This window comes from Alosa pseudoharengus, unplaced genomic scaffold (assembly GCF_046254945.1).
Source record: "Alosa pseudoharengus isolate Yale_2024_CS ecotype anadromous, Long Island Sound unplaced genomic scaffold, YU_APseudo_1.1 YU_APseudo_1.1_scf_13, whole genome shotgun sequence".
In the NCBI taxonomy this organism is placed as follows: domain Eukaryota; kingdom Metazoa; phylum Chordata; class Actinopteri; order Clupeiformes; family Clupeidae; genus Alosa; species Alosa pseudoharengus.
This window is the reverse complement of record NW_027468598.1, coordinates 6,697,239-6,723,664: the sequence shown is the minus strand read 5'-3', so window position 1 is coordinate 6,723,664 and position 26,426 is coordinate 6,697,239. Positions and strand designations below refer to the sequence as shown.

Below are 26,426 nucleotides of genomic sequence, written 5' to 3'. Positions count from 1 at the left end.
ACACACACAGGCAGGCAGGCAGGTAGAGAGACATTTGGCATTCATTGAAGCAACCTGCAGGATTTACAGATCAGTTTTCAGTGTTATATTACTTCCCCTACCCAGATACATCAGATAGACGTTTGGCATGATGGTAGATATTATATTAATAAGGCCTTCAGGATGCAGAAATGGTATGAGTATCCAGGATTCAGAAAATTGTTCCAATGCAAAGAGTGAGCCATGAATGGATACAGTGTGCAGAGTGTCCTTGTCCATAAACTGCTTGGTCAGCTACACACTGATTGACACCTGGAGGCATGTCTTTGTCCTCTTTCCTTTTTTACAATCTGAGTAACATTTTCAAAGATGACAGCTATTCAGCAACAATAACGGTATGACTCATGCAAGGAATACAGACACAAGAGGAAGGGTCTCACAGCTATTTTCCTTTTCCTGATCAAAGTAATGAGCATTGGCAGAGCTAAGCCCCAAGGGGAGAGGTCAACACCTTCCAAAGAACAGACAGGCCTTGTCCTCCTCTGTGAGGATCAGGCCAGAGTGACCGCAGCCTGGCTTTGAAGTGCGGTGCTGCTCTAGGTAACTGCATGCCTACTTCCAATGCACAGGAAAAGAGCAGAGGCCCGCGAGCACATTGATAGTCTGTTGGTGTTTATCGTTAAGGGAGTGGGCTGGCATTCCCACAACCCCAGCATGTCTGAGATGTAACAGGGCTCTTTTGAGCCAGAGAGAGGCCTGTCCATCTCCAAATGGCACATGACCAAGCGCTCCACCCGGGTCACGGACAACTGAAGTATAAGCCAATAAAACACATCTGGGCCTTATTTTATTGGTGTTCAATAGTGTGTCGGTATGTGCACGGGCAACAAACATAGCATAGTTCCACCCTTTTCCCTGTTCTCGGATGCAGCCCCCCACCCCCTTCCCCTGTCCCCCCTCATACCCCCACCCCCCTGGTTCTGAGACCCATTTCAAGGCATATAGGTGCACATTAAACAGAAAATAAAGGCACACATCTTATATAGGGAGAGCATTCCTGTGAAGCCCCCACAGGGCAGACAACAGGGTTTATTTAAAAGTTAAAAAGAAAGCAAGGGGAGACTACAAGTCTGAAGAGGATATTAAAAAAATACATAGGAAAAAACCTGTTCCCTGTGGCAATTTTTTTCACATTCAAGAACAATTTTGTACCTTTCCTTCAGAAAGTCCAGCCTGGTTGTGAGGCGGTAGGGGAGGGGGATATTTTTTTTTTGTTATGAAGGAGAAGTAATGTGAAGTCTGAAGTGCAGAGCACCTAATGAAAACCAACTGCCAAGCCGTCACTATCTATCTAGCCTGGCGCAGGCCTCTGTGGACACGCAAAGGAAAAACAGACTCTGCTTCTAATCCAGCCACCGCTCAGCTCTCTCCTTTTCTTCCCTCTTTCCTCCCGACTCTCCATTTTCAAGATGAAAAAAAGCAAACGGTTTCACTTGCAATTTTCTCAAAGGTATTCAGTCAGAAGTCTGTAAAAGTAAAAGAACTACTCCTAAGTTTATTTTCCTTTAGGTGTGGTGTAATCACTGAGTCAAATATGAAGTAAGTCCAAGGTAAATGTTGTAACGTGTTGTTAAGCTATACTCCTTCACTTTCTTGCTACTTGCCAGCATAAGATAAGTATCTTCTTAAATTCTTCGAGACCACATGACATGACACTCTGTGAAGGTTATCTTGTCATACAGGGGAATCCACCCTGATGGTTTGGATAGGAAGTGAGAGGACAGGAAGAGTAAGAGATGGAAACGATCTGCCACACTTCCAGACCGGCTGGCTACAGAAGAGCCCAGGGGCTGCTGGCTGCTACCAGCTCATGTTTTGTGGGTTGGGGGAAGCCAAGGCCCAGGCATGAGAATGTCTCCCCTCCATAGGCTCCCCTTGTGAATGCGGTCTTTCTAGAGCAGCGATGGCTACCCTCATCCCAGAGTGTTGATTCTCCTCGGTGATAAGGCTCTGAAGAGTGGTCTCTTTCACACCACGCACCGTCCTCCTAATCCTCTGTGCCAATCAAACCACCAAGCCCAATATTAGCTTTCCTGCAGCGAGACCCGGCTTGGACTAATGAATATGGCCATGTTTGTTTGATTGTGTTTGTGGGGCTCCACATTTCTGTGGCCAGGTTGATATGTTGAATTTGTGTGCCTCTGACTGTGTGCCTGTGTAAATTTGGCAGTGATGCACTGAACTCTAAATGACCTTTACATTGGTTGGAACATCTAAAAGTACATCAACAGATATAGTTTCCAGTAAATACCATTGATCAAAACTCTGAGTTGTGCAGAAAATACTGTACATGACGGCTGCTTGTCACCTATTCTATCCTACATTCAGCTCTTTCCACATTCCATCTAATATCAGAGGGTTGCATTCAGGTTTTATATTCCATTTAAATGTCAGTGATACGGAGAGAATAAAAAAAGGAAAGGGGTTAAATGCCTGAACAATGAAACTGGTGGCAAAGTGCCACACTTGCCCCTAATACATATAGCATTCGCTGATGTAAATGGTCCCAGGCCATGCTCATTAACAGGCGGAGGGACAAGTCGGGGAGCGCCTCATACTCTCCCCATTCATTACTAGCTGTTTTAATGAGGGCCTTTTTCACTCCTGCCTCCACAGTGATAATTTACAGCGCTCTGGCCTGAGATCAGAGACGCGGGCCTGTGACAGTCCTCCCTTAAACCTTGGACCGGGCTGAGCAGAGGACACAGCTGGACCCAACATGGGCAGAGGTGTGAAGCCCTCGGAGTTAATGAGCCGATGGGACAGGAGGATTACTGCGCGGGTCAGAGGTGGCGGGACTGGGGCCAGAGAGGCTGGAATTAATATCCGTCCGCCATTAAACCAGAGGAGATTAGTCACTCAGACACAGTCCGGGAGAATGCCATAAGGGCCCCTCACCCGGCCACTCAGCGGCCTCACTGAGATGCTGAACCAATTTCAGGTGCTGTGGCAAACTTCTACAACATAACATGATTGTCAATATTGTGAGATATCACAATTCCATGACCATTACACAAAGACCTTTCATTTTCAAGTTCGCCTCTAGGTTTAGGATTAGTTTGGGATTTGTACGGTGTCTGTATCTACATGGATGTCAGGGATGGACTCATTGTTGAGGAATGGCCTTCTGGGCTCTCAGCATGCTCAGAGTGGACACTGTTTTGACAGTCATGGTGTTTGGGCCAGACTAGATGTGGAGGGAATCAATTCTATTCCGGACAAAGGTCATTCGCTAGATTCATCTACCCTCTTAAGCTTTGCAAACATACATCTTCAAAGACCTCTACATCATGAACACCCAGTTCTGCTGGTGATGGATGGGCATGGTGTTCAAAACTAGCTGAGAAAAAACCCTGACACTTTGTGATCTTCCGTAACCGTCTATAACCAAAACTTTCCTATTAGAAGGCCATGATGATCCTGAATAACCTGATATTCCTCAATGCTCCCCTTGGTGTCATCAATCTGTCCGTTGCCCTCAGAACCCAGCAGATGGGAGCGTTCACATCCACCTCTCCTCCTCTCTGCTCAATTAGTGCCGCATGGTCAAATTCCCTTTGCTTTAGTTGTTTTCCTCACAGTTCTTTTTCTCTCTTGTCAATGTACAAAACAAGTGTAAGTGTATCACATCATTAAGCTGCATGCAAAATCGGACATTTAGTCTGACTTCAATATATCCATCCATTTTTCTCACTTTCTTCCGTTGTTGTTTGTTGTACAACATTGAAACTGATGTCACCGTTTGGCTGCAGTGGTCCTCTACAAAGATCTTGACTGAGCTTCTGTTCAACGCTGTAACCTTTCAGTATGTCACAAGCCATGAATCATGTATTTTCATGTGCAGGCTTAGTGTGCGAGGAACAAGAGAAGCGGTGGGAAGATGAGAGGGCAGAGTTCCACACTCAGCGCTGAGCGGCCAGACGGGAGCACGAGGTGGCGTGAGGCCACAGAGGTTGCTGCTGGGTGGGCGCGAGACAAGGGAGCAAGCCCCAGACTGTAAAATATGGGCCTCTGTGGAGAACACTTTTTATTCAGCTTTAATTGGCCTGTAAATGGCCCCTCAGTGCCTCCTGATGAGGAGCTCACAGGCCTGTGACACTCGCACACTGTTTGACTGGTCAGCGCACCAGCCTGAGGAGCTGTGCAGGGCTCTGGTCACTAGGGTCTGGCCAGCAGGAGGCTTTTGTAATGTTATCTAGTGTCGTTGGGTTAAACTGAATGCGAACAGCTCAACAACAGGGTTGTTTTTCTTTTCTTGGTGACTTTTGTCCAAGAGAGCTTATATGTAACAGGAGCTCTCTCTGATGGCTTCATCTCATCTTTTTCCTCCTCCTTTCAGTCTTCCCCTCTCTCTCTCTCTCTCTCTCTCACTCTCCATCCATCCTTCCCAAGGGAGCTGCAATTTATGCCTCTGGAACAGGCACGGAGAATAGGCCTGAGAGAGAGACGGGGGCCTGCAGGATGGAGCCGATTGTCCACGGCTGGAGCTGCTCTCTGTGGCATGAGGGCTGGAGACAGGGAGGCTCTGTGGAGTGATAGCGTCGGTGGAAAGACGTGAGATTATTATGAAGACATCAGTGTCTGATGCTGCACTTTCACATCTGCGCCTGATTTCTCCCGTTTGTCCTGTCCTACCCCACCGGGATTTGAGCTCCCTGCCTCCTGGCACATGAGATTAGATAAAAGGAAACTTGGGGCGGTCTTAGTGAGACACAACTGTAAACGCACATGATGCCTCAAACATCTGTATTTAAAAGACTCTCACACACATTGGGTGTTAATGTCAATGTTTATCAATAGGCTGGTTTTACTGGCACTGGCACTGAATATCTTATGACATCTGATGACATACAGTATATATATATATATATATATATATATAAATCCTGTCATGAATATAATATAATACATATATTTGAATGTGTGTGTGTGTGTGTGTGTGTGTGTATGTGTGTGTGGTGTGTACATGCATGTGTGAGCATATGTAAGTACAAGTGTGAACATCTGTGGGTATATTTGTGCATACATGCGTGGACAAGTAGAGGCATGCAAGTGTGTTTTTTTTTTTCCTCTGCATGTATGTGTGTGTGTGTGTGTGTGTGTGTGTGTGTATGTCTGTGAAAGAGAGAGTGTGTGTGTGTGTGAGAGAGGAAGAGTTTAGAAGATACAGATGGTATCTGTCCGGATGGTGTGTGTGTTTGACTGAAGGGATGCACACATTCAGAAATGATACTCAGAATACCAGGAGCGATCAGGGTGCTGTCTGCAGTTTGATGGAGCAGGATGAAGAGGCATGTGGGCTTTGAGTGCCCTATCTCTTGCATACATCCTGTCTTCAAAAAAACACACACACAAGGCTCAGCTCACTCTCCTTTCCCACTCCTTCCTCTCTCTCACTCCCAGGAGCAGAGTCCGATGCAGCTACCATCTGCTTTTTTAAGACATTGCATTATAGGCCCATATCTTCCCATGAAGGTGACAGCCCAGGAAAAATAATAGACTGTACAGTACAGGAAATGATCATAAAAAATCCAAGGTTTGTTAATATTAAAGGAGGTTTAAATGTGTCATTTTTGGAGATAACATCATCATTTAGATCAATTTGTCTTTTCTTGTTGCTAGGCATAAGTAACATAAAACTAGGGGAAACCCTGCCTGTTTGTGTTAATGTTCTACAACTTTGAGACAAGCCTATACACAAAGCACTCACACCCGTCTTTTGCTCCCTCATGGTTGGAAGCTGGCTGACGAATTCCTAAACGCTGATTGATTTCTGCTGCCTGCATGATGATGTCGCAGCGCCCTCATCATCTCTGCCATTTCCTCATGAAACAAAAACAAACAACGGATTAGAGCCCGTCTGTAATGGTAACAATCAGAGCATCGATTTACCAAAAAGAAATACAGTAGCCAGTGTTGAAACCACAGAATTCAGTGCTGGTATCTTTCTTGTTAAGAAGCATATTTAAGAGCATCTAGCATATTTTGCAATAATATAGCCTACAATCTATACAGTGAAGCTAATACTTTGTAGCTGTTATACCACATTTGCTCTGATTACTGAACAGAGGTCCTCAATTGAATTTCAGAAGACACAAGACCTCCCCAAAGAAAACTGATTGTTTGCTTAACTGCAGTTTTATGGAATACGTAGTGATAGGAAGTCCTTAAAACAGCAGTAGTTACCGTTTATATAGTCCATTTTGGAGTAAACATTCTCTCCCCCCGCACTCACCCCTTTGCTTTTCTAACGACACCCTGCTGTTGAGGAATGCACCTATTCACAAGCTGGTGGCCATCTTGGAAGCTTGCCTCTCACTTCCTGTTTCCATAGCTACAGCCCAGCTTGAAGTGAGATGATAAGCTCTTGTGGTGCGTGGACATAATCCTCTTCATCCAGCTCATTTTCTTCACCTTTTTATGGTATTCAGCTCAGGACTGCTATGCCACTTAGCAGCTTCTCAAGCCTTTATTGGTTTCATTAGACAGCCATTTAGACCATGTCTACACCTAGCTCCCAAAGGCAAACATAATTTGCCTTTTCTTCTTCATGAAACTGTGACTAAAATTGAACATATTACTTGCTGTTCCCTATACATATAGTTAATCCTGCATGCTAACACAAACATTTGCAAAACAGGATTCTTGAAGAGAGCAAATTAGAGTGAGCTTTACTTTCACACTCTGCTCAGTGGAAGGCTACACACCATTTCACAGAAATGTGGGGATTGCCTTTGGATTAGTGTTTCAATTAGACATGGTATTCGAGGAAGTATGAGCACACATAGGTCTGTCTGAAACAGAGAGCATTGCCATTGTTAATAAGGGTAAATGAGCTTGTGTCGAGGCTTGAAAGAGAGTGTTTGTGGAATGTGTGAGAGACGCATCTGAATAATGTGTATTCCATCCAGGTACTTAAGTGTGGAATTTGTAAATTAATTCTATTCAAAGCACTGAATGAAAACTTTTCATTTGTTTTGCGTGGGCTTTGTGTGTATGTATGTGTATGTGTGTTTGTGTGTGTGTGTGTGTGTGTGTGTGTACACACAGAGGAAGTGAATTCTGATCCGGGTTAACACCACTGCTTTGTAAATCACAGACAGTGGGACCTCAAGGAAACATCAAAATGAGTGATATTTTACCTCTCGCTCTTTTTCTGTTCCCCTATTCCCCAGTTCTATCATGCAGCCACTAGTCTGTCACGGTCATTTGATGTCACCTTTGATTCTCTTATCAATTAATAACATCACATTCCTTAACCGCTCCTATCTGCTCAACATCTGACCACTGTTTCGCTCTGTCTGAAAGGAAGACTTGGAGTTCCTTTGAAGTCTGATATCTCTGCCGCACAGTTGTGTGTTTTGTTCACTCACAGGCGGTACGACCATCTTGGGGTTATTTTTGTGGTGCCACACGAGACAGATAGCCTTGTAATGCCAAACAGGAGTGGGATGGAAGCTTTATACACTAAACTACATGAGATCTCAGACAAACCCTTTTGAAGATTAAAGGGTTCCTGTTGGCAGCTGAGTTGGAAATTCCAAATGGTTCAAGTTAAGGAACCTTCTGCAGAACTACTCTTTGAGAATACAGACTGCTAGAACTCCATCGTGAAGTGGGGAGTTCTCCTGGGGAAGGGTGAGGTCACCCTGGTGCTGTGTGGGGTAGTGGCGAGCCAGCCAGGAGTGGAGTAGAGGCAGAGAAGCATGGGGAGATGTGTGAATAAGTGAGATGTTACACACTGATGAAATTCCCAGAGAGCCCAGGATGGATAATGTAATCCCAACACAGTGATGCACAAACCAGATGGGGAGGGGTATCTTTCTCTTTCTCTCTCTCTTTCTGTCTCAAACACACACACACACATACACACACATCCGTCAGAGGGAGGAGATATATAGTCTTCCTGAGGGAGATCTGTTACGTTCTTGTAGTAAAATGCAGAGCACTTCTGTGGTCATTATTTACTGCAAGTCCACTATTGCAAAATGTGTTTAACATCAGTGGTAATCCCTACAAAAACATACATGCAGACATATATACATACAAACCAAATGTGTGTATTCACATTCTCACTGACATGTGGCTATGTCTGTACAAATAACAAAGATCAAGGTATGTATGTTTATGTAGAAATGCAAAAAAGAGAACATGTCCAACATAAAGGTAAAATTCCCATGAGCATAGTCTTGGGGAAAAACTCACAGATGAATTGGGACAGAGCTTCAAATAAGTGTCAGGCTTACTGCACAATTTCAGATTCTATCTACCTGATAAATCAAGTGTAATCCACAGTTCTTACTCAGTGTTTCGCTGGGTGATTTCTGCATGTGGAAATTTTTAGCTGGGGGTCAAAGGTTCTTCAAGAGGCTTGATTTAAAGGTAACTCACTCACATCAGGCCAAGCCTAGAAAGCCTTTAACACAGCAATGGCATTCCAGCTCTCTGAAATGAGTCTTTGATTACTGAGCTCAGCAGGCCCCTGCTGACAGGGTAAACAGTAATGTGCTTGATTTTGCAGGTTGTAAACACACTGTTGACAAAGGCCTCTAGCTGATCAGTCGAAGGACCATGGTAAATACCCTGAAAGAACAATACATAGTGAAATGGATGCACAATACACATTCTTTTTAGGTCAGTTTAATGTCTAGAGGAGAAATTGATTTAGAAGAGCTCTTTTAGAAAATCTATTCTCATAGTCTATGGCATGTATGGAGGTCAGAGAAGGAGTTGCTTGTCGAACAGCATGATAACAGGAATCAATGGACCTAACTCTAAGTAACACATGTTAATTTGCACCTTGTCTTTATGAGCTAACTAAGACTTTCTGGGGAAACCACAGCATGCTCTGAATATCTTTGCAGCACTTTTTATGGCTGTGATAACGATCTGAGTAGGGCCCATTGGCAACACTGTTGGTTTGTGCTAGCGGCGACTCGAGCACTTTTCCCAGTGGCTTGAACTGGCAGCTCTGCACAGCTATGTGAGTTGCCACCCCAGGGGTCCCCGAGACAGCAGTGCTCCGAGAGAGCAGAAGTGTCTGTGCTGTCAGCTTCAGTTCCCAGCATGGCCTCAGCCCCCTCACACAGCCCCTCTGCTGCCCCTGACCCCCCTCATGCGGCCTTTGTGTGGAGACCTCTGCTCCCTGTGGACAGACCTCATAGCCTTTCAGATGTGACTGTGTCCAATCACAACTTTCGGCTCCTCATACAACTTCCCCAACTTTAAGCCAGTGTCCTAGAGTTTGAGAGAGTATGAGATACAGAGATGACGAAAAATGCTACATAAAAGCATGTGAACATTTTTTTTGCAACACATTTTATTTTTTATTCAAGTCATCTGACTAACTAATGACAGTCTTGTGACTTTGTTTAGTCTTTTATCTGTCAGAGTTTGAGAAATATAGACATCTACATACACTCATATACAGGAGATACTTGTGCTCAAACTTTTACAATCCTCCAGAAAGGGCTTTCATAGAGGCTGATAGTCTCTTTCACTGTCGTGGCATTAAACAGCTTAAGCATAAAGCCAGAACATTTCTAATGTTGCAAATTGCTGTGTTGCAAATTAATGTTGCTGTTTGATAATAAGCTCTTCATACAAAACTACAAAGTCCCATTTCAGCTCATGGAGTTTGTGTCATAATGATAGTCTCTTTTCTTCTTTTTCTTAATTAATGCTTACCCTAAATGATATAGAGATAAAGACATATTTATATTCACATTATGACACGTAAATCAAGTATAGGTCTTCAGTCGACTGCATTCTTAAATATTGTTTTCAAAATATTCCTGACAAAAAGGGGATAACTGAGTCAAAATAACACAGACATTGAACTGTGGATGACCACAAATAAGCATTATGGATGAATGAGTTTAATATGAGGTATTTGAATCAAAGAGGCAATCATAGGTGAGGCATATAGCAGATGGTTGAAGATTACTTTAAACCATTTCAAATTGTGTATTAAGAGTTAATACAAGGGAAAAAAAACTTTCTTCGCACACTCAAACTCTGATGCATTTTATTTGACCTTTATGTTTCAGCACTTCATGCCTTTATTAGGGTCATTATGGGGGTCGAAATGTTGAACCATAAAGGCTACCAACTTGTCATGCCTTGCGGTAAGTGTTTTTAACTGGTTAAAAGAAGAAAAGATGAAGCGAGAACACAGATGGCCTAATGTCTGCAAAATCACCAGATCTGACCATTTTTGAGAGCCTGTGGGGAGTGCTTCGTTGAAAGGTCAGAAAAATGTGCTACAAGCCAAGCACACCTACAGAAGGCACAGACTGACATTTGCACTGAATATTTTCAACCACTAACACAAGACAAAAGTCTGGAAAGCTGTGACTGTGGCAGCCAATGGAGGATCCTTTGATAAATATAAAATGGATGAATAGAACAAATATTGAAATAAAAACAATACTTTGACATTATCGTATTGGTGATGATTTCTGATAAGGCTATAATTTCTGTCAGAATTTTGCATGACTCCAGACTTTTGAACTTGATGTTCAAAACATGTTAATGATCCTAAGGCTTGGTGCGACCAGTAAAACTAGGTTTGCTTAGAAGACACAGAGTACTCAGAGTTTGGCAGTCAAATACTGAGTAGCACCTGCTTGAACCATTTTGGGCCCAAAGTCCGTTAGACTTAGGCAAATGATTTCCGGGAGTGGTGACTGCCATAGCTACATATGCCCTTAGCAGATGACTGTTTCTCATACTTTTATCTCTCTTGTCTGTGTGAGTAAAGGGACACACACACTCACACACACACACTGGGACTTATTGGGACTTATGACATGGGTTGCCAGGTGCAAATGATCATTTGTTATTTTGAAAGTAATATTCAGTCTGAGTTATTGTGTGTTGTGGCCGGCATTGTTGTTTTTTAGGTGTTCATAAACCAGAGGCCAAAAGTTAATCAACTTCCCAATAAAGGGGTAGCATTCACGTATTAGATAGATAGATAGATAGATAGATAGATAGATACTTTATTGATTCCCAGGGGAAATTCAAAACACATAAGAAACCATCCCTCTTTAGTGAAGTAAGAAGATAATTAGTAACACCAGGATAACGGTTTAATTACATTTGTAAAGTTTACACATAACCTACGTTTATTTTAATTCCAAAATAGCTGACAAAAAGTCATTAAAATCTTTCACTGAATTATAGAGCAACTATATTACCACTAGACTATTACATTTTGTAATATAAAGGAATAGGATACTTATGAGAAGCAATGCCACACTTTCAGAGAGGTCAACATAAGCGTTTTGTTTGGTGGAGAAGCTTGTTAACACAAATGCAACACCACTACCCCTCCTCCTCTGCCTAACCCACTACGCATCCAACGGATTGGGCTTTGGGGCTGGAACATTCCTGGTTTGACGATCAGGCTACGAACCGCTGCTATGATTTGCTGAGCAATTCGATACTGGTTTCACGGATGTGTCTGTGGAAAAAGACAGTTGTAGTGAAAGGCAGAGCGAGCAGGGAAAGGACCGAGAGGTACACATAGAGCGCGTAACTTTCCAAGAGTAGTGTCCGGAATACAAGATAAACGTTTTCGCTTGTTTGTATTGCGTCAAGCATTTTTCAGTCACCTCAGTTTTGAAGAGCCGAAGCAGCGAAAAGTTTCTTTTCGGTTTTATTTTTCTCCTCCAATTGCTCTGCACTTTGCGCCCGTATCTAATGGAGGGCCCAGTTCGGATTTTCTGCCATAAGAATGCGCTTCTCTGCTAGTTTATCCAGATTCCCGCAACGTATATCCTCCTGCAAAAGGTAAGGAATAGGCTACTCGGGGGACGCGGTGGTAGTACTGTTTTTACTGATTTCGCAGAAGTCCCGGCGCTTGAGTTTGAGGAAAGGGGTTGATTGTTTTTGGGAAAAGACTAACTTGTAGTATGGTTGACAATCATTAAATTACTTTTTAGTTGTATAATGTTAAAATTCTCACAGTGATTCGATATATTTTGCAATTCAATGAACTGTTTTCGGGTTAAAACTTACCACGAGGGTTTCGACTGCCTTTTTCTGTAGTTGAGATGGGGGCGCCCACGGACATTAGGCTACTAGGGCTGCAATAGTCCTTCGAAATATTAAAGCCTTGACTGTCCACAATTTTCAAGCCTGTTCACCTAGAGCTGTTCACGAGGCCTTGAATACTCTTAAGACATGTAGTAATAGTTGGAAACTTTAATTTCTTATAGTAGCCTACCTTTTAGAGTACTTCTGAAAGCACTTGGGTACTTTCAACCAAAAAGAACACGAATGCATGGATTTCACAGTGCAACATATTATATATTTGTATAGAGATGTGCTTTGGGATATACCAAAAACTAGACATCTAACTAGTATGGACCTGTATACAATTTACAAATTGTATAAAAATGTGAGATATATGATGATTCTGCCAAAAAGTTTCACTTGACTCTACTTGTAACACTATGGGAAGCAAACAGCGTTAGTAGGCTACATAATACACTATACACATGTATAGTATGTGTGCCCACGGCAAACAGTCAGATGGTGTGTGGTGATTTGGTGCCTCTTTTTTATTTTAAAGTCAGGTCAGATGTGTCATCTGTGGTCAACACATTAGTAGACAATTGATTAATTTGTATTGCATGTCCTGATAGTAAGCATCATTGTAAATTTACATCAGTGAGTCCTCGCTGTTTAAAAATAAAATTCAGGAACTGTGTCATCAGAATGAAAGAGGGGAACAATTGGATGAGGAGATCATGGAAAGCTATTCATCTTGTCTCTCATTTCTGTCAAATCAGAAATGTCAGCATCATGCAGCATACTGTCCCACCTGTTAAGTTTGAGGTGACTTTCACTTGAAAATCTCCCCTGGACTTTTTCAGGTGAAAGTCGCCTAAAGAGAATACTGTCGTTAGTTGATAGTTAATAATAGAATGTGCCAAATTGATTATATTTGTACGTATCTGTTGAATATGTATGTTTTTCTTCAATTCTCTATAAGGAATTGTAGAATAGCCTATTTTGGAAAGTGGTTGTTAATACCAGTATTCCACAAAACTAATGGAATGAAGTTCTTACAGATTTTACAAATAATTTGAACGACACAACAAATAATTTTTTGTCACCTGTGATATAATGCAGTTTTTATTACATCACTGCCCTTTTGTATCATATTAATGTTCATCTTTGATATATTAATATGCTGTAATCCTAAATACAGTATTGTTTTTTACAGTTTTTAACATCAAAACAGCAATAATGATAATATTGATAATAACCAGTGTTATTATTATCATTATTTTATGAGTAATGCAAATAATATGGAAAGCAATAACATTCAGATGTATAGAGTTTTTGAGTTTGAATAATATTAACGAGGAAATACAGTACTTGATATTGAAAGGAATGTGTTGGAGGAAGTCAAATAAAGGGCTGAACATTTATACTACCAATGATCCTCTCTGTGGGGAACCACGAGTAAATCTTTGAGAGTAAATCAGAGTCAGTCTTTGTGTAGATTTATGCCCTCAGAAATTGGAAGAACATACATTATGGGGGAATAGTTCTGAAAATCTGTTCCAAACTCCACGACGTCAAACTCTTGAGACACAGATGGGTGCCTAAGTAAAACACTTTCAAGTTCAAACAGCTTCTAAAGCATTGTTTCGTCTGTGCAGGGGGGAGGTGGGGCTGGGATGGAAGTTATGATAAGTCTAAAGCAGATTAAGTTTCATTGAATCAAGACACATCATTTTGCAGAAATTAATTGAATATTTGTGACAATAGAAAATATATAAAAAAAAGCTAAAACTGAGATTCTAAAAGTGGACTCCGTCATTTTGAAAGGGTTACTTTATAAAAATGAGACTTACTTTTAGAATAAATCATTAGCATACCAGTACCTCTACAGACGAGGTCTAAACACAGTCCTGTGACATTAAGTGTGCCAGAATGTTTGGCCGATTAGGGCGTGTTGGCTAATGATAAACACATGTGCCTGTTGTAGAGGTATGTTAAGTGGCCAATTTGAATGTAAGCATGTGTAATGGTACAAGTCCATGCAGACATGATTTTCTTCATTTCAGTATTATAGTTCCACCTCCTAACCTGGGAAGAAAAACGGGCATTAATGCAGCCGATTCAGAAATAGTCCTTCCCTCTTCACTGTGTTTATGAGGTGCTGAGGGCTAATCCGGTGGATCTTCTCTGTGCTTGTTATTGAAGCTAGGGTGTCTTAGTAGTGGGCAGGACTGTATGTAAATGTATGGGACCAGAGTGATGCCTGTGTGTAAAAAAAAGTGTGTTTGAACGGCAGCGGGTGTGTCCTCGTGGGCAAAGAAGAGGGAATCTGGGCTCACCCCACAGTGTATTTTGGGAGTCCTACTTGGCCTGACTCCTTTGCCACACAGATGTTAGGCAGCTAAATCCTCTCTCTGGCCCAAAAGGGATGAAAGTGAATTTTAACAGCTAAATCACTGTGTGGTTTGGTTGTTTATTTGAGTTTGGGCTGTGATCTTAAGTATTTTTGCAATAAAGGATCAGCTGCTGGCCATGAATGACTTTCTGAAAATACTGAGTCATAAATGGGAAAGGGAGAGTGAGAGGAACTTCCTGAATTGAAAACACTTCCTCCATCTGCATATATGTATTATTATGGAGCGCTTGTATGGTGGTAGTGGGACACTTCTATTTGGCACAATGGCTCTGCCATATTGCTGTGATCAAGAGCTGTCTACTCCGGCCCTGCTGCCATGCTGTTCCACAAGTGATATTATTTATGGAGACACAAACCTCTTTGTGTGTTCATTCATCTTGGCTGTTGAAGTCACAAGTGCAGCCTATACCATGAGAACTGCCCAAAAACATGATAATCCACATGCTGCATTTTAGCACTGTTGTGGCCCTGCACAGTATATGTTCACCACCCAAAATAATTGGTTTTGGTTCTCTAAGCGCAGCTCTCATTTGTCAGGGTGAGTCGACAACTCCAGAGCTCCTGGAGGTATTCAATGAACAAATGAGAGTTTGCGGCCAGTTGCCAAAGTACCAACATGCTTTAAGGAGCTCTGGTGTTGATTGACAATGCCCAGCAGCTAGGAGAAGGGGGTGGATGGGAAAGATGGGCAGATTGAAGACGCTGGGAGTTTTGAGCTGTGGTACAAGGGAGTGCTCCCTGCTGGTTGATTAGAATAACTCCTTCATTTCTCACCACCTTATGGCACTCCACAAACACAGCGAAGAGACAGTGATTATTCTGTCACTGCATGGTATGCATACTGATAGTTTGCTTTGTCTTTTTTTCCATCATTGACTTAATATTACTCTACCCATGCTTTATGTGATGCGCATATATAGCTCGCCACATTCAGTGGAAGAAAATGTTATTCTTCAGGTTAGTTTCACAGACACTTGGACTTGAAATAGAAACTGACTTAACTCCTGTGGAAAGCTTGCTATAGTGCCTTACAATTGGAGGAATGACAACAAACAGGCATTTTTACAGAATTTCAGTTGTCACTCATTTTTAAGTATGTAGATCCTATACATTTTTACAATGAGTCGTGTAACATTGTGATGGAATACTTGCGCCGTGAATGCCATCAAAGCTGAAATTTAAAAGAATCACCTAAAACCTTTTACCAGATGCCTCACTTCAGGTCTGTCGAATTTCATAATCTTTGGGACCTGAGGAAGGATAAAGTCTTTCAAGAGATTAAGAAATGAAATGAGAACCATCAGGGTAAAATTGTTAAAACAAACAAACAGTTTTGGGAGCAGCAGAAACAGATGTTCGGCTGAGCCACTGCATGAGGCGGGATGTGGCCACGACTCCATTCCAAATATGGATTCACATATCAGGGCATGTCTGATAGAACACCAATGCATCTGTTTTTTATTCTAGTTTTTTTATCTGTGATTCACTGTGCTGTGAAATCCATTAGTGCTCAGTGAACTTTGTAAAGGGAAACTTCACATCACCTTTAAAATACCTCTCCCATTTTGTTGTGGCTCTCCACGAAGGCGATAAGGTGGCCTATAAGAGTGACTAAAATTGGTAGACTGAACTAACTGCATGTGTGATTTTTGGCTTGTGAGACTTGAGTTTATGAGAGCACTTAGTCTGATTGCACTTGGCCTCGTTAACAAAAAAGGAACAAAAGAAATTACAGTTCCTGAGGAAGTTGCAACATGGTATTATATATATACTGCCTCACTCCCCCCAGTTCCAAAAACAACTACTTATCAGATAATTATTCAGCAAAGTCTCTTGCGAGCATTTTCACAATGCTCCGGATCCACAGACATTAAGGGAAGATTTGAGGATGAACTTGTGAACTGGACTCTTGCTGACAGCCCCCACAGCAAAAGGAATGTTCTGGAGTCTTACAGAACATTGGATTGAATTTTTGCATCCTCAGCGTCTTCCTGTTTGCAAGATTCATTTCTTTCTCTCTTCCTGAACCTGACCCTCCTAAATTTGCTAGACCCCTGTGCCTTGCCTTGGCTCCTTCCCAAAAGTCAAAGAACTTTTGCTCGAAGGGGGAAAAAAAACTGGATAACCACAGGTTTCTATTTCAAATGCTAAAAACCATAACTCATATCTACCCCGGGTTGTCTCTGCAGCCAGGCGACTGTGGTGCTCCAAAGCCCTTGGATAAGACCAGGACTATATTAAGGCTGCGCGAAGGAGCGGCTGCCTGGCACTCCCTGTGCCTGGTTGGCCTAAGGGGCTGCCTATTTGAAGAAGCAGTGTTTTTTCTTCTGATATTGCAGTGACTGGGCCGCCTCAGAGTGAGCACTAATACCATAAGGCCTCTAGTTGTGGGATGATGCTTGCCTCACACCAGCCTCGCCTTCATAAAGCAGACAGTGCATGGTCAGGCTAGGGAGGGGACGCTGAACTTAACAACATGGTTAGCAGGGTTAGGGGAAGGAAGCTATGTGTTGACGCCAAAGTTAACGGGATGGCTTAAAAGAAGAAGAAAAAAACAACCGCCAGTTGTCCAAAGTCAGATTGGGCAGAGCAATACAAACTTCAGTCTGTGATTCATTTTCAGACTGGTCACCATGTGGAAAGGAATTAAACACACCATCCAAGCTTTGATGGCAAAGAGGAAAGTCAGTGTTCAGTGGATGTGTTGGTGCTATCAGCAGTAGCAGGGACATATTCCAGGGCATCACAGTGCCTGATGGTTTCATGATTGCACTGATTTGCTGTTGTCCTGAGATTTCGTATATATACTCTTTTGATCCCGTGAGGGAAATTTGGTCTCTGCATTTAATGATTGCACTGATTTGCTGTTGTCCTGAGATTTCGTATATATACTCTTTTGATCCCGTGAGGGAAATTTGGTCTCTGCATTTAACCCAATCTGTGAATTAGTGAAACACACACAGCACACCGTGTACACACAGTGAGGTGAAGCACACACTAATCCCGGCGCAGTGAGCTGCCTGCAACAACAGCGGCGTTCGGGGAGCAGTGAGGGGTTAGGTGCCTTGCTCAAGGGCACTTTAGCCGTGGCCCACTGGTCGGGGCTTGAACTGGCAACCCTCCGGTTACAAGTCCAGAGTGCTAACCAGTGGGCCACGGCGTGGCGTTGGCACTGTTAGATTCTGTGTGTCATCGTCCAGATCAAGCTTACACCTCGAGAGCTGCGCTGAGAGTCCAGAACATGTTGAGGAGTTTAACGACTTGAGCAGTAGCCAGGAATGGAAAGTCAGACTGAGGGTTTGTTGAATTCACACCACCCAATTTGTTTTGTGATCTTGGAGTGCTACAAAACAAGACCTCTGTTCTGTCCCAGACTTACAAGGCAAGAGAGATAAACATTTAGACAACCTAAATAGATTTGGTCAGAGTGGCTGTTCTGCCTGTATATTTATTCTAATGGCCTCAGACATGTACATACAAGGGAGCATGAGGTTTGCTGGATGTTTTAGAGGTTTTCAACGCATACTGAAAAACATCTAATTATAAAATGCCTTTTTCGAGCCTGTGTGTATTTGTTTATCTTCTGTTTTGTTAATGTTGCTCTTCGGAAGCAAACAAGGCCACAAAGGCCACACTATATGTAGGCCACAAAGGCCACACTAAAAATCTGTTTTTGTTTAACCCCAGTTTTCTCCACTCATGGAACACGGACCTGGACACGTCCCATGGCACTCATCTTTATCTGTCTGTCCTCATTCATCTCTATTCCACTGGAATTGTTATATGTAAAGCCAAAGTATTAACATATTAACAGAAGTGTCTGTTTATGTACAACAGGTTAATTGTCTATTCAGGAATCTCTGTCTGACAGTCTTCTTGAGTGTTTTTCCGTCTTTAAATATTTAGCATTTATCTGTTGGTGAACTCCCAACACTGTTGTTATTTGCAGATGTTTTAGATGGCAGCATGTAATGTATGTTTTAGCCTGAGAGCGCTTTTGGGCAGAGGCCAGAGACCTTTCTGCTGGAGACTGCGCAGAAACCCTGTTGTCTTTATGTCTAGCAGCGTTGCTGTGGAGTCAGGGAAGGTGATTGAATCCAGGAGGGTTTGGGGGTGGCAGTTAGTCAGAAGAGGGAGTGAAAATGGAATAAAAGAAAAAAACATGAAAAATTAGCATATGTCGTCAGGCAAGTGAATTTAGCTGTTGACTACTAATTAACACTAATGACCATTCTGAATATATGTGCCAGATAGTTCCCAGTGATGAGAAATTAAATGGATGGAGGGTAGCTTGACTGGGACTTGAGTGGAACCTTCTCCCTTCTATTGTTTGCCTGATTCCTTTCTCTTTGTGAGTTGAGACGGTGTAATGCGAGTCCTCAGTAGTGCTATTTTCCGCAGTCGACTTTTGTGACTACATATTCTCAACATCTCAGCATGGGGTAGTGGGATGAAGATCAACCAACATACTATCTGCAGTACACTGGTTAAACAAGTGGGGCATATTTCTCAATGAGAAGTCAGTTTGCTCACTATAGTAACTGGTCTCTGCTCTTGTAACTAGCTCTGTGCTATGGTAGATATGAGGATGTGAAGTCTCCTAGTCAGGGCCAGGGCATAGGCACGATACCATAAGACCATAAGACTCTGGTCTTATCGGGCCTCACTTGTTCCTGTGTGCAGTAAATCAAGCTGACGGTCATCTCAAGTCTCAGTCTCAGAGGCCTTATGTGGCAGTACTAGCCGTAGATCTGTTTCCAAGTGTCTGACACTGACTGTAGGCTTGTTCCCCTGAGGATAATCCTGCTGTTGAAAACCTTGGGAAAAAAAAACCCCCCCCCCCCCCCCCCCCACAAGCACACACACACACACACACACACACACACGCACACACACACACGCACACATACACACCCTCCTGTCCCACCAGCAGTGGCGTTCCCAGATTCCTAAGAATGAAACAGCCATTTGTAGAACAATCTCCAATTAAGATGTTTTTTTTTTATCATGAGTGGAGCCAGTGCCCCCACCCCTTCAGTCTCTCATACTCGCTCCAGTAATGTACTTGCCCAAGCGCCCCAGGGGCTGGAATTAGAGCTGTCTCACTGCTCCCCAGGTTGGGGTTTTGCTCGCTGGAGTAGTGGAATGGGAGTGGGGGGTTGAGGGCTTGCTGTGTGTCCTTGGTAAACAACGCATTGTGGGATGGGACTGTCTGATCCCTGAGGCCTCTCAGCTTCTCGTCTCATTCCTTTGCTGTGATGACCCCTTCTTGAATGCTCAACCCCCTGTTCTTGCACCAGGCCTTTACCGTGTTGCTCTCAATAAGGCCGTGGGAGTTGTTCTAGAATAGAAATACGTGCACAACCACATACACATAAACATACACATATGTCACAACAACAGGTCCTAGGTAGCACCATAGCCCCACACCTTATAGACGGTTGGAATTCCTGTCAACAAGAAGGACTTTTGGTTGTTTTTGAAACCTCCCTGAATATGTAATATCTCCACACATTCTGTCTTGGTCCTTTCTCTCTCATCTGAGTTCAATTGAGTATTAAAGAAAAATGCTTATTCATTACACACATCAGTAGATGTGCGTTTAAGTGTGATTACGTATGTTTTTTTTTGTTTTTTTTAAACTAAGTGTACCTCAAGTGTCTCAGTGAACAATGCCTATTATGCAGTAAAAGAAATCTCTTATTCCTTTGTCTTTCTTCCTGAAATTTGTCCCTCTCTCTCTCTCTCCCCCTCTCCCTCTCTCTGCCTCTGCTTTAAGCCCCACAATGTGTTTTAAATCAGGTCTATCATTCTCTCTTTCTCTTTTTCTCTGACTTTGGACTCATATGGTACTCTTTTTTCCCCTCTTTCTTAACAATGGCTCTCTATAATCAGTGAAACGCTGCTCTATCCCAGTGTTTCCACTCATTAGTCTGCCACAGGATGCCCCTGCTGGCCTCTGTGTCTTGCTCTCACAGTCCTGTGGAAGCCAATTACAGCCCCATTCAGGCCATCAACATGAGTCTGCCCGGTGTGAGCTGCCTCTGGGGGCAGGTTTTTTTGTCCTCAAATTAAATTGTTCTCGGATGAACAGACAGGGATATTTGCAGCATATTAAAACAAAAAAATATGTATGGATTTATCATCAGTGTATAGAAGATGCATCTCTGAAAACCATGCCACTATGATTTCACTTCAGCAAATGGTCAAAGATGTTTCTACATCACAACTAGTGAGAACCATTATGTTGCAATTATGCATGCTGCAGCTACAGTACACTGAAGCACAGGTTGGGCCTATATGTGTTCTGTGCTCTGTGCTCTGCTTGTTTTCTTGTGTTCACAAAACACATTTACCCAATTCCATGCCTTTGTACAGTATTGAATTCAGTTTCTTTTCACAGTTAAGGTTAAGGTGAGGTTTTGCATTGTACTCCTACATGAATCATTCCTATCCAGCTTTCCTTTTCTTATGATCAGTCTAGCTATCACTCTCTGCCATTTCTGCCAAGACAGTCCTCTGTGCCACTTTGTGTGACTTAGTATTCTTGCTTACTTTTAATCACTTTTCTTTTCTCCATTTCTTGTTTTCTTTCCGGTTGTCGTTCCCCTTTGCTCACTCTCACTGTGTCTCTCTCTGCCCTCTCTTGCTCTCTCATCACCTGGTGGAGACTCTGAGGAATGTCTGTGTAAAAGATCCTCTGTCAGTGAAAAGATGGGCGAGTGCAGACAGGTTTGGGGTATAGCTTTGTGAGTCACTCTCGGCACACAGGTCACAGTAGACCATCACACACACTCACACTCTTTGTCTTCTGCTCCTCTGGTTTCATTCACAAAGAACTTCTAGCTCTGACTAATTGTCCTGTTACAGTTTCACTCTGTTTCAGAAACTGCAGAGGAATCATGAAGTAATCTATTGCCCTCTGTGGAGCGTATGGATATCAGCTATAATTTGCAGATGTGTGACAATGGAAATTAAGCCCAAGTCTACGATATTAAATTGTGATATAGCTCAAAATGTATGAAGTTTCAGGGAAATATGCAATTGTAGACTATCACCTATCTCATTCTGTGTCTCTCCCTATCTGACTATCTTTTCATGGCACCAGTTGTGACCTGTTCATTGTCAGCCCTCAGGGGTTGGTGATGTGCTCTTGTGTTGCCTTTGTGTGTGTTCACCCAGTTGGACAGGGTGAAGGGGGGAGCTGGCGGTGGAGAGGGTCTGAAGAGACATGCAGGTGCTCTCATCTTACAGCTTTTCCCTCTCCGCTACAAAGTTTATTTGCCCCATTCACCAGAGCGCCTCAATCTGTGACACCAGCTTTGAGCGGCCCAGCATGACGTTGATAGGGATGCTGCTGTGCTCCATTCATCCACCACAGTCATGTGACCTTATTGTGCTGCTGGCCATATTTATGACTTGATTACAAGGGGTCCCCGAAGTCATTCTGTAGCTTCTTGTGGAGCCTCTCAGTTGCCCATCTCATGAATTTGCTGACTGCTTTCTTACAACTACCAACAAGTGTGTGATTAACAAATGCAGTTACCCCCTTAATTTGATTTCCAGTCATTTTATCTAAATATTGATATCCTGCTTTTTCAGCTCTCAGATATTTTTTACTTTAACTTTTAAGTTGACATTTATGAGCCTTTCATTTCAGTGCAATACTGGGATTGCAGATGTTCATTTCTTAGGCTTATGGAGCTCATCAGTGAAAGTGACCGAAGTGATCACCAACATATTTCAGAATTTACTATTTCATGTCACTGGCTTTCTTTAAGCAATTGCTTGTTAATGGGAGGATCTTAGACATAAGTATTGCAGTGTGAACTATGGCTGCAATCATAGAAACAGACAGAATATTTCACCAACTTTACAACTGTCCTCCATTACAGAAGGTGGGTGCAGGTAACTTTCAGATCATGCTGCCCCTTTCTTTAGATCTGTTGCTGAGGGAGACGGGTCTCTCCAGTGGGGTGCTCCGTCTCCACCGTCTGCTGTCGTAGCTGTGACGAGACATGTCTGAGCCCTGCTCGCGCCAGGGCTCCCTCGGGCTCTCTGTCCCCCCTGCAGCCAAGTGTCCTGGTTGGCTTTCTCTGATGAGGGGATACAAGATATCCTGGCAGTATCTGTCTGCCCAGGGCCCTGTGTATGCTGGCGGATGTCAGAAGAAAGGCGGAGAGATAAGAGGCAGGAATGATGCCCCCTCTGTTTCCTCGTTCTGCCAGATTGCTGAGGCTGATAGGGAAGCTCTTCACGCGTATGCAGAGGTGCAAACAAGAGAACAAGTTAAAAATGTGGAACACAAAAGGTGCTGCTCCTCTGATTGGGTTTCTCCTGCTAACTCTAGCTAGCACACTTTCCCTATTGTGTGTGTGTGTGTGTGTTTGTGTGCGTGTGTGTGTGTGTGTGTGTGTGTCATGAGACACTGTTGGTATTATTGTAATTATATGTCATTATTCTGGTAAGAGGATGGCATGGGGGGCAGCAAAGAGTACCTGTTGAGACGTGCAGATGGGAGAGAATCACTGGCCCCAGAAAACACACATACACACACACACACACGCACACACACTATCTGCTCATACGTCACGGACACATGCAGACCCACGGCTGAATTTTGGTTTCTTTGATGGGATTTGTGGGTTTATGTGAAAAATGTGGGGCCAAACAGGAACAGGGGTGGACCAAATGGTGAGCTGAGTGCCTCCAGCAGAGGAGAGGAGAGGAAGGGAGTCAGATGGATTGACTGACACGGCTGCTCCCTGGGAGCAGCTCTGGGCTGTGTCCTTGTGCTAACAGACACTCACTCACTCCCTGCTCCTCTCTGATCCTTGACCTCTGCAGTGAGGGGGGAGCCCTAGAGAGTTTGTTATTTCCTGAGCTTCCTTCACTTTTCCTCAGATACTGCTTTGAGAAAGGGAAGTGTGTGTGTGTGTGTGTGTGTGTGTGTGTGTGTGTGTGTGTGTGTGTGTGTGTGTGTGTGTGTGTGTGTGTGTGTGCATGCGTGGACACATGTCTGTTTTAGAGTGTGGCTGTGTGTATTCATAAGACTTAAACCACATTGTATTCTCTGTGTTGTCACTGACTCCTTCTATCTTTCTATTAATGATCTCCTGTTACCCAGAGTGAAGGTAACAAATAAGGATCACAGGCATTTTTGCGAAGGACAAATCTGAAGGACTTGTTTGTTTTATTGGAATAATACATTATAGTTGGGTGAATAGCCTTCATGGTCAACTCTGTGTGGTCAGCTTGCCCTCAGCATGTTTACAGGCTTGTTTAGCTCAGACAGCTGAACATGAACCCAAAGCCTACTGTGCCTTAATAAAGGCAGGCTTCTCTCTGACACGATAATATGACAATCCCTACCCTGTCTGCAGGAATCAATTGGCCAATCACAATGCAGAATTAAATACTCTACTGGGAAAGCATGGAAGCTGCATGATTGCCTCAAGTCCTTGTGGATTCCTGGTAGTGCAATAAATAAAATACAGTCTAAATTATAGTGCAGTTGGAAGTGTGAACTAAAGAGTGACTCAGCTATTGAGTGACCCTGTCAACAGCAACTTAGATTTAATATCAGTGGAAGAAGTTGGGAAGACGAGAGTAAGGGTAAGAGTTAATGAACAGTCATGGCAGTGTCTAGCTGTGTAAGTGGCAATTAGGAGTGAACAGTGCGTTCATTGTATCTCTGAGATGGAAGCCTCAGTTGAGTTACAGCAGGAACACAAGTGTTTACACTTGTTTTTAAGCATATGACATAAACAGGCAACTAGCTGTTAGCCTGTCCCGTTTCATTGCTTCCTCTGTAGTGTTTTTCACAGCCATTCATAAAACTGCCCTCATATGTGATAATGCATGGTTGAAGTCGGGCCATTCAGTCGCTTTGACATAGTTCACTAACATGATGATGTGCTTGCATGAACTATGCTCTGCGGCTGTGTCTAAATGGGTGTAGTTTCTATGTGGTCCTCATTGGGCCAGTTCCTGAGGGTGTGGGAGAGTAGCTTTCCAGTAGGAACTGGCCCAATGATGGAGCGCAGAGTTGAGACTGAGCTGGGGCAGCTCGGCTGGTGGGGTTGGCCCTGCAATAGGGCAGCTCTGCTAGTGGGGTCGGCCCTGCATTAAGGGCAGCTCTGCTGGTGGGGTTGGCCCTGCAATAGGGCAGCTCGGCTGGCCGTGCTGTGAGCCTGTCATGGCTGTAGCATGAGCTCCATGGCTGCTGTTGTGTGAATATCGCAGCTGGACAACCTTTGTGCCCCCGGCCTCCCGCTCCAGCCGAGCTCACACACCAGAGAAGCCCTGATCAAAGCTCCTCCGGATTACCTCAAAGAAAGGAGGAGGAGGAGGAGGAGGGGTGCTGGAGAGGGAGGAGCAGGAATGGAGGTGGCTTTAAAAAAAGACGGGTTCAAAAGAGTAACAGGAATGCTCCTAATTATGCTCTTTCCACTCTCCTCTCTCTCTTTTCTCTCTCTGTTCGTTTTGATACACTACATTTGTCCGGTTGTGTGAGCCTGTGCTGTCTGCTGCTGGTCTTCATGTGAGGCAACCCACTGTGAAGGAGAGTGATATTAAGAGCACGAGGGACAGTGTCTCCTCAAGCAAGCCAGCGTCTGGGGGGGGGGGGGGGGGGGCTACAGAATTCCAGGCTCCATGGAGACTCAGTGGGACACTGGACAGGGTCAGGCTAAGAGATTTAGGGGGAGATGGGGGCTGCCTTGGTGAGATCAGTGGAGGTATAAGGCAATGTGTCATGAAGATTATTGTGAGCGCTGTCTGGGATTAGCGCCCCCAAGCCACGGTGTTTCCCTGGGTGGTGGGCTGACTTGTGGGAGTGGGAGCGTCAGCCAGCTATGGCGGAGGAACCCAGCAGAGGATCCCCCATGTACTTGCACACATGACTTTTACATCCTAGACTGCATGACTATATTATGCCTGTTCATTTCATGTTGAATATGTCTCTTGTTATCCTGTTGACTCTTAAAGACATTGTTCCAAGGCCATTGTTTTGTGAGTGGAAGATTGACGTTGTTGTGGTTTGTTTATTTGTCTGCTGCAGGCTCAGTGTGTCCACTGACGGCGTGTGGTCCTGTGCGGCCGGTGGAGGTGAGGGGGCATCATGGCCAGTGGCCTGAGGGTGCTGCCCACAGTGCTCTGTCTCAGCCAGGCCCTGCTCATCAGCTGTGCTTGTAAGTCCACCCCCACTCCCACCGCCTCGTCCACATCACACATCATACAACTCATGCACAGTCAGAACGAATCTCTCACTCTCTCTCTGTCTGTCTCTCTCTCTCTCTCTCTGTCAGATTCTTCCTCTCTGTCCTTCATCTCGGAGCCCACGTCAGTGGTGCAGAAGCAGGGCACTGCGGTCAAGCTGAACTGCTCGGTGAGGCCGGCCTCTGCCCGCGTGTGGTGGCTCTTCGCTGGGCAGCCACTGGAGCTGGGAGCCCTCGGGGGTGTGGAGCTCCAGCACGGCTCGCTCTTCCTGCCCTCTCTGCAGCCTGAGCACCAGGGCTCCTACCAGTGCCTGGCCCAGTCTGATGCCGGGGTCATCATCAGCCGCTATGCACATGTGGAGATAGCAGGTATGCACACAAATACACTTGCAGCACTTTATAGAGGTTCAAGAGTTGCCAGCTAACTTGACACATGAGTGACTGGCATCATTTTTATACTGTATATCAAGTGATGTTTTTAAACTAAACATCCCCATGTTTTAAAGAGGTCCCTGATATCATGCATTGCACTCGTTTTGCGTCAATGTACTTGTTTCAAGAACTCGTCACATTAAAGGACAGAATATCAAAGATGTCTTCTGGGTGAAACTACTTTCAGTATTTTGAGAAGAAAAAAACTCTTTGTGATTCACTGTGTGATAATAAGAAATGAAAACAGGTGTTCACTCAGAGCATGAAAAAACGCTAATTTCTAAACCACATGTTTCCAA

General features: G+C 43.7%; 1 protein-coding gene across 1 annotated transcript in view; it reads left to right on the top strand.

The window, feature by feature from the left end:
• Positions 1-11,431: 11,431 nt before the first annotated feature.
• cdon (cell adhesion associated, oncogene regulated) overlaps positions 11,432-26,426 on the top strand; it is a 28,815-nt gene continuing 13,820 nt past the window's right edge. The window contains exons 1-3 of the mRNA XM_076281937.1: positions 11,432-11,835; positions 25,539-25,668; positions 25,786-26,064. Of these exons, the coding sequence (XP_076138052.1) occupies positions 25,599-25,668; positions 25,786-26,064 (349 nt within the window). The 5' untranslated portion in view covers positions 11,432-11,835; positions 25,539-25,598. The remainder of the gene's footprint in view (positions 11,836-25,538; positions 25,669-25,785; positions 26,065-26,426) is intronic.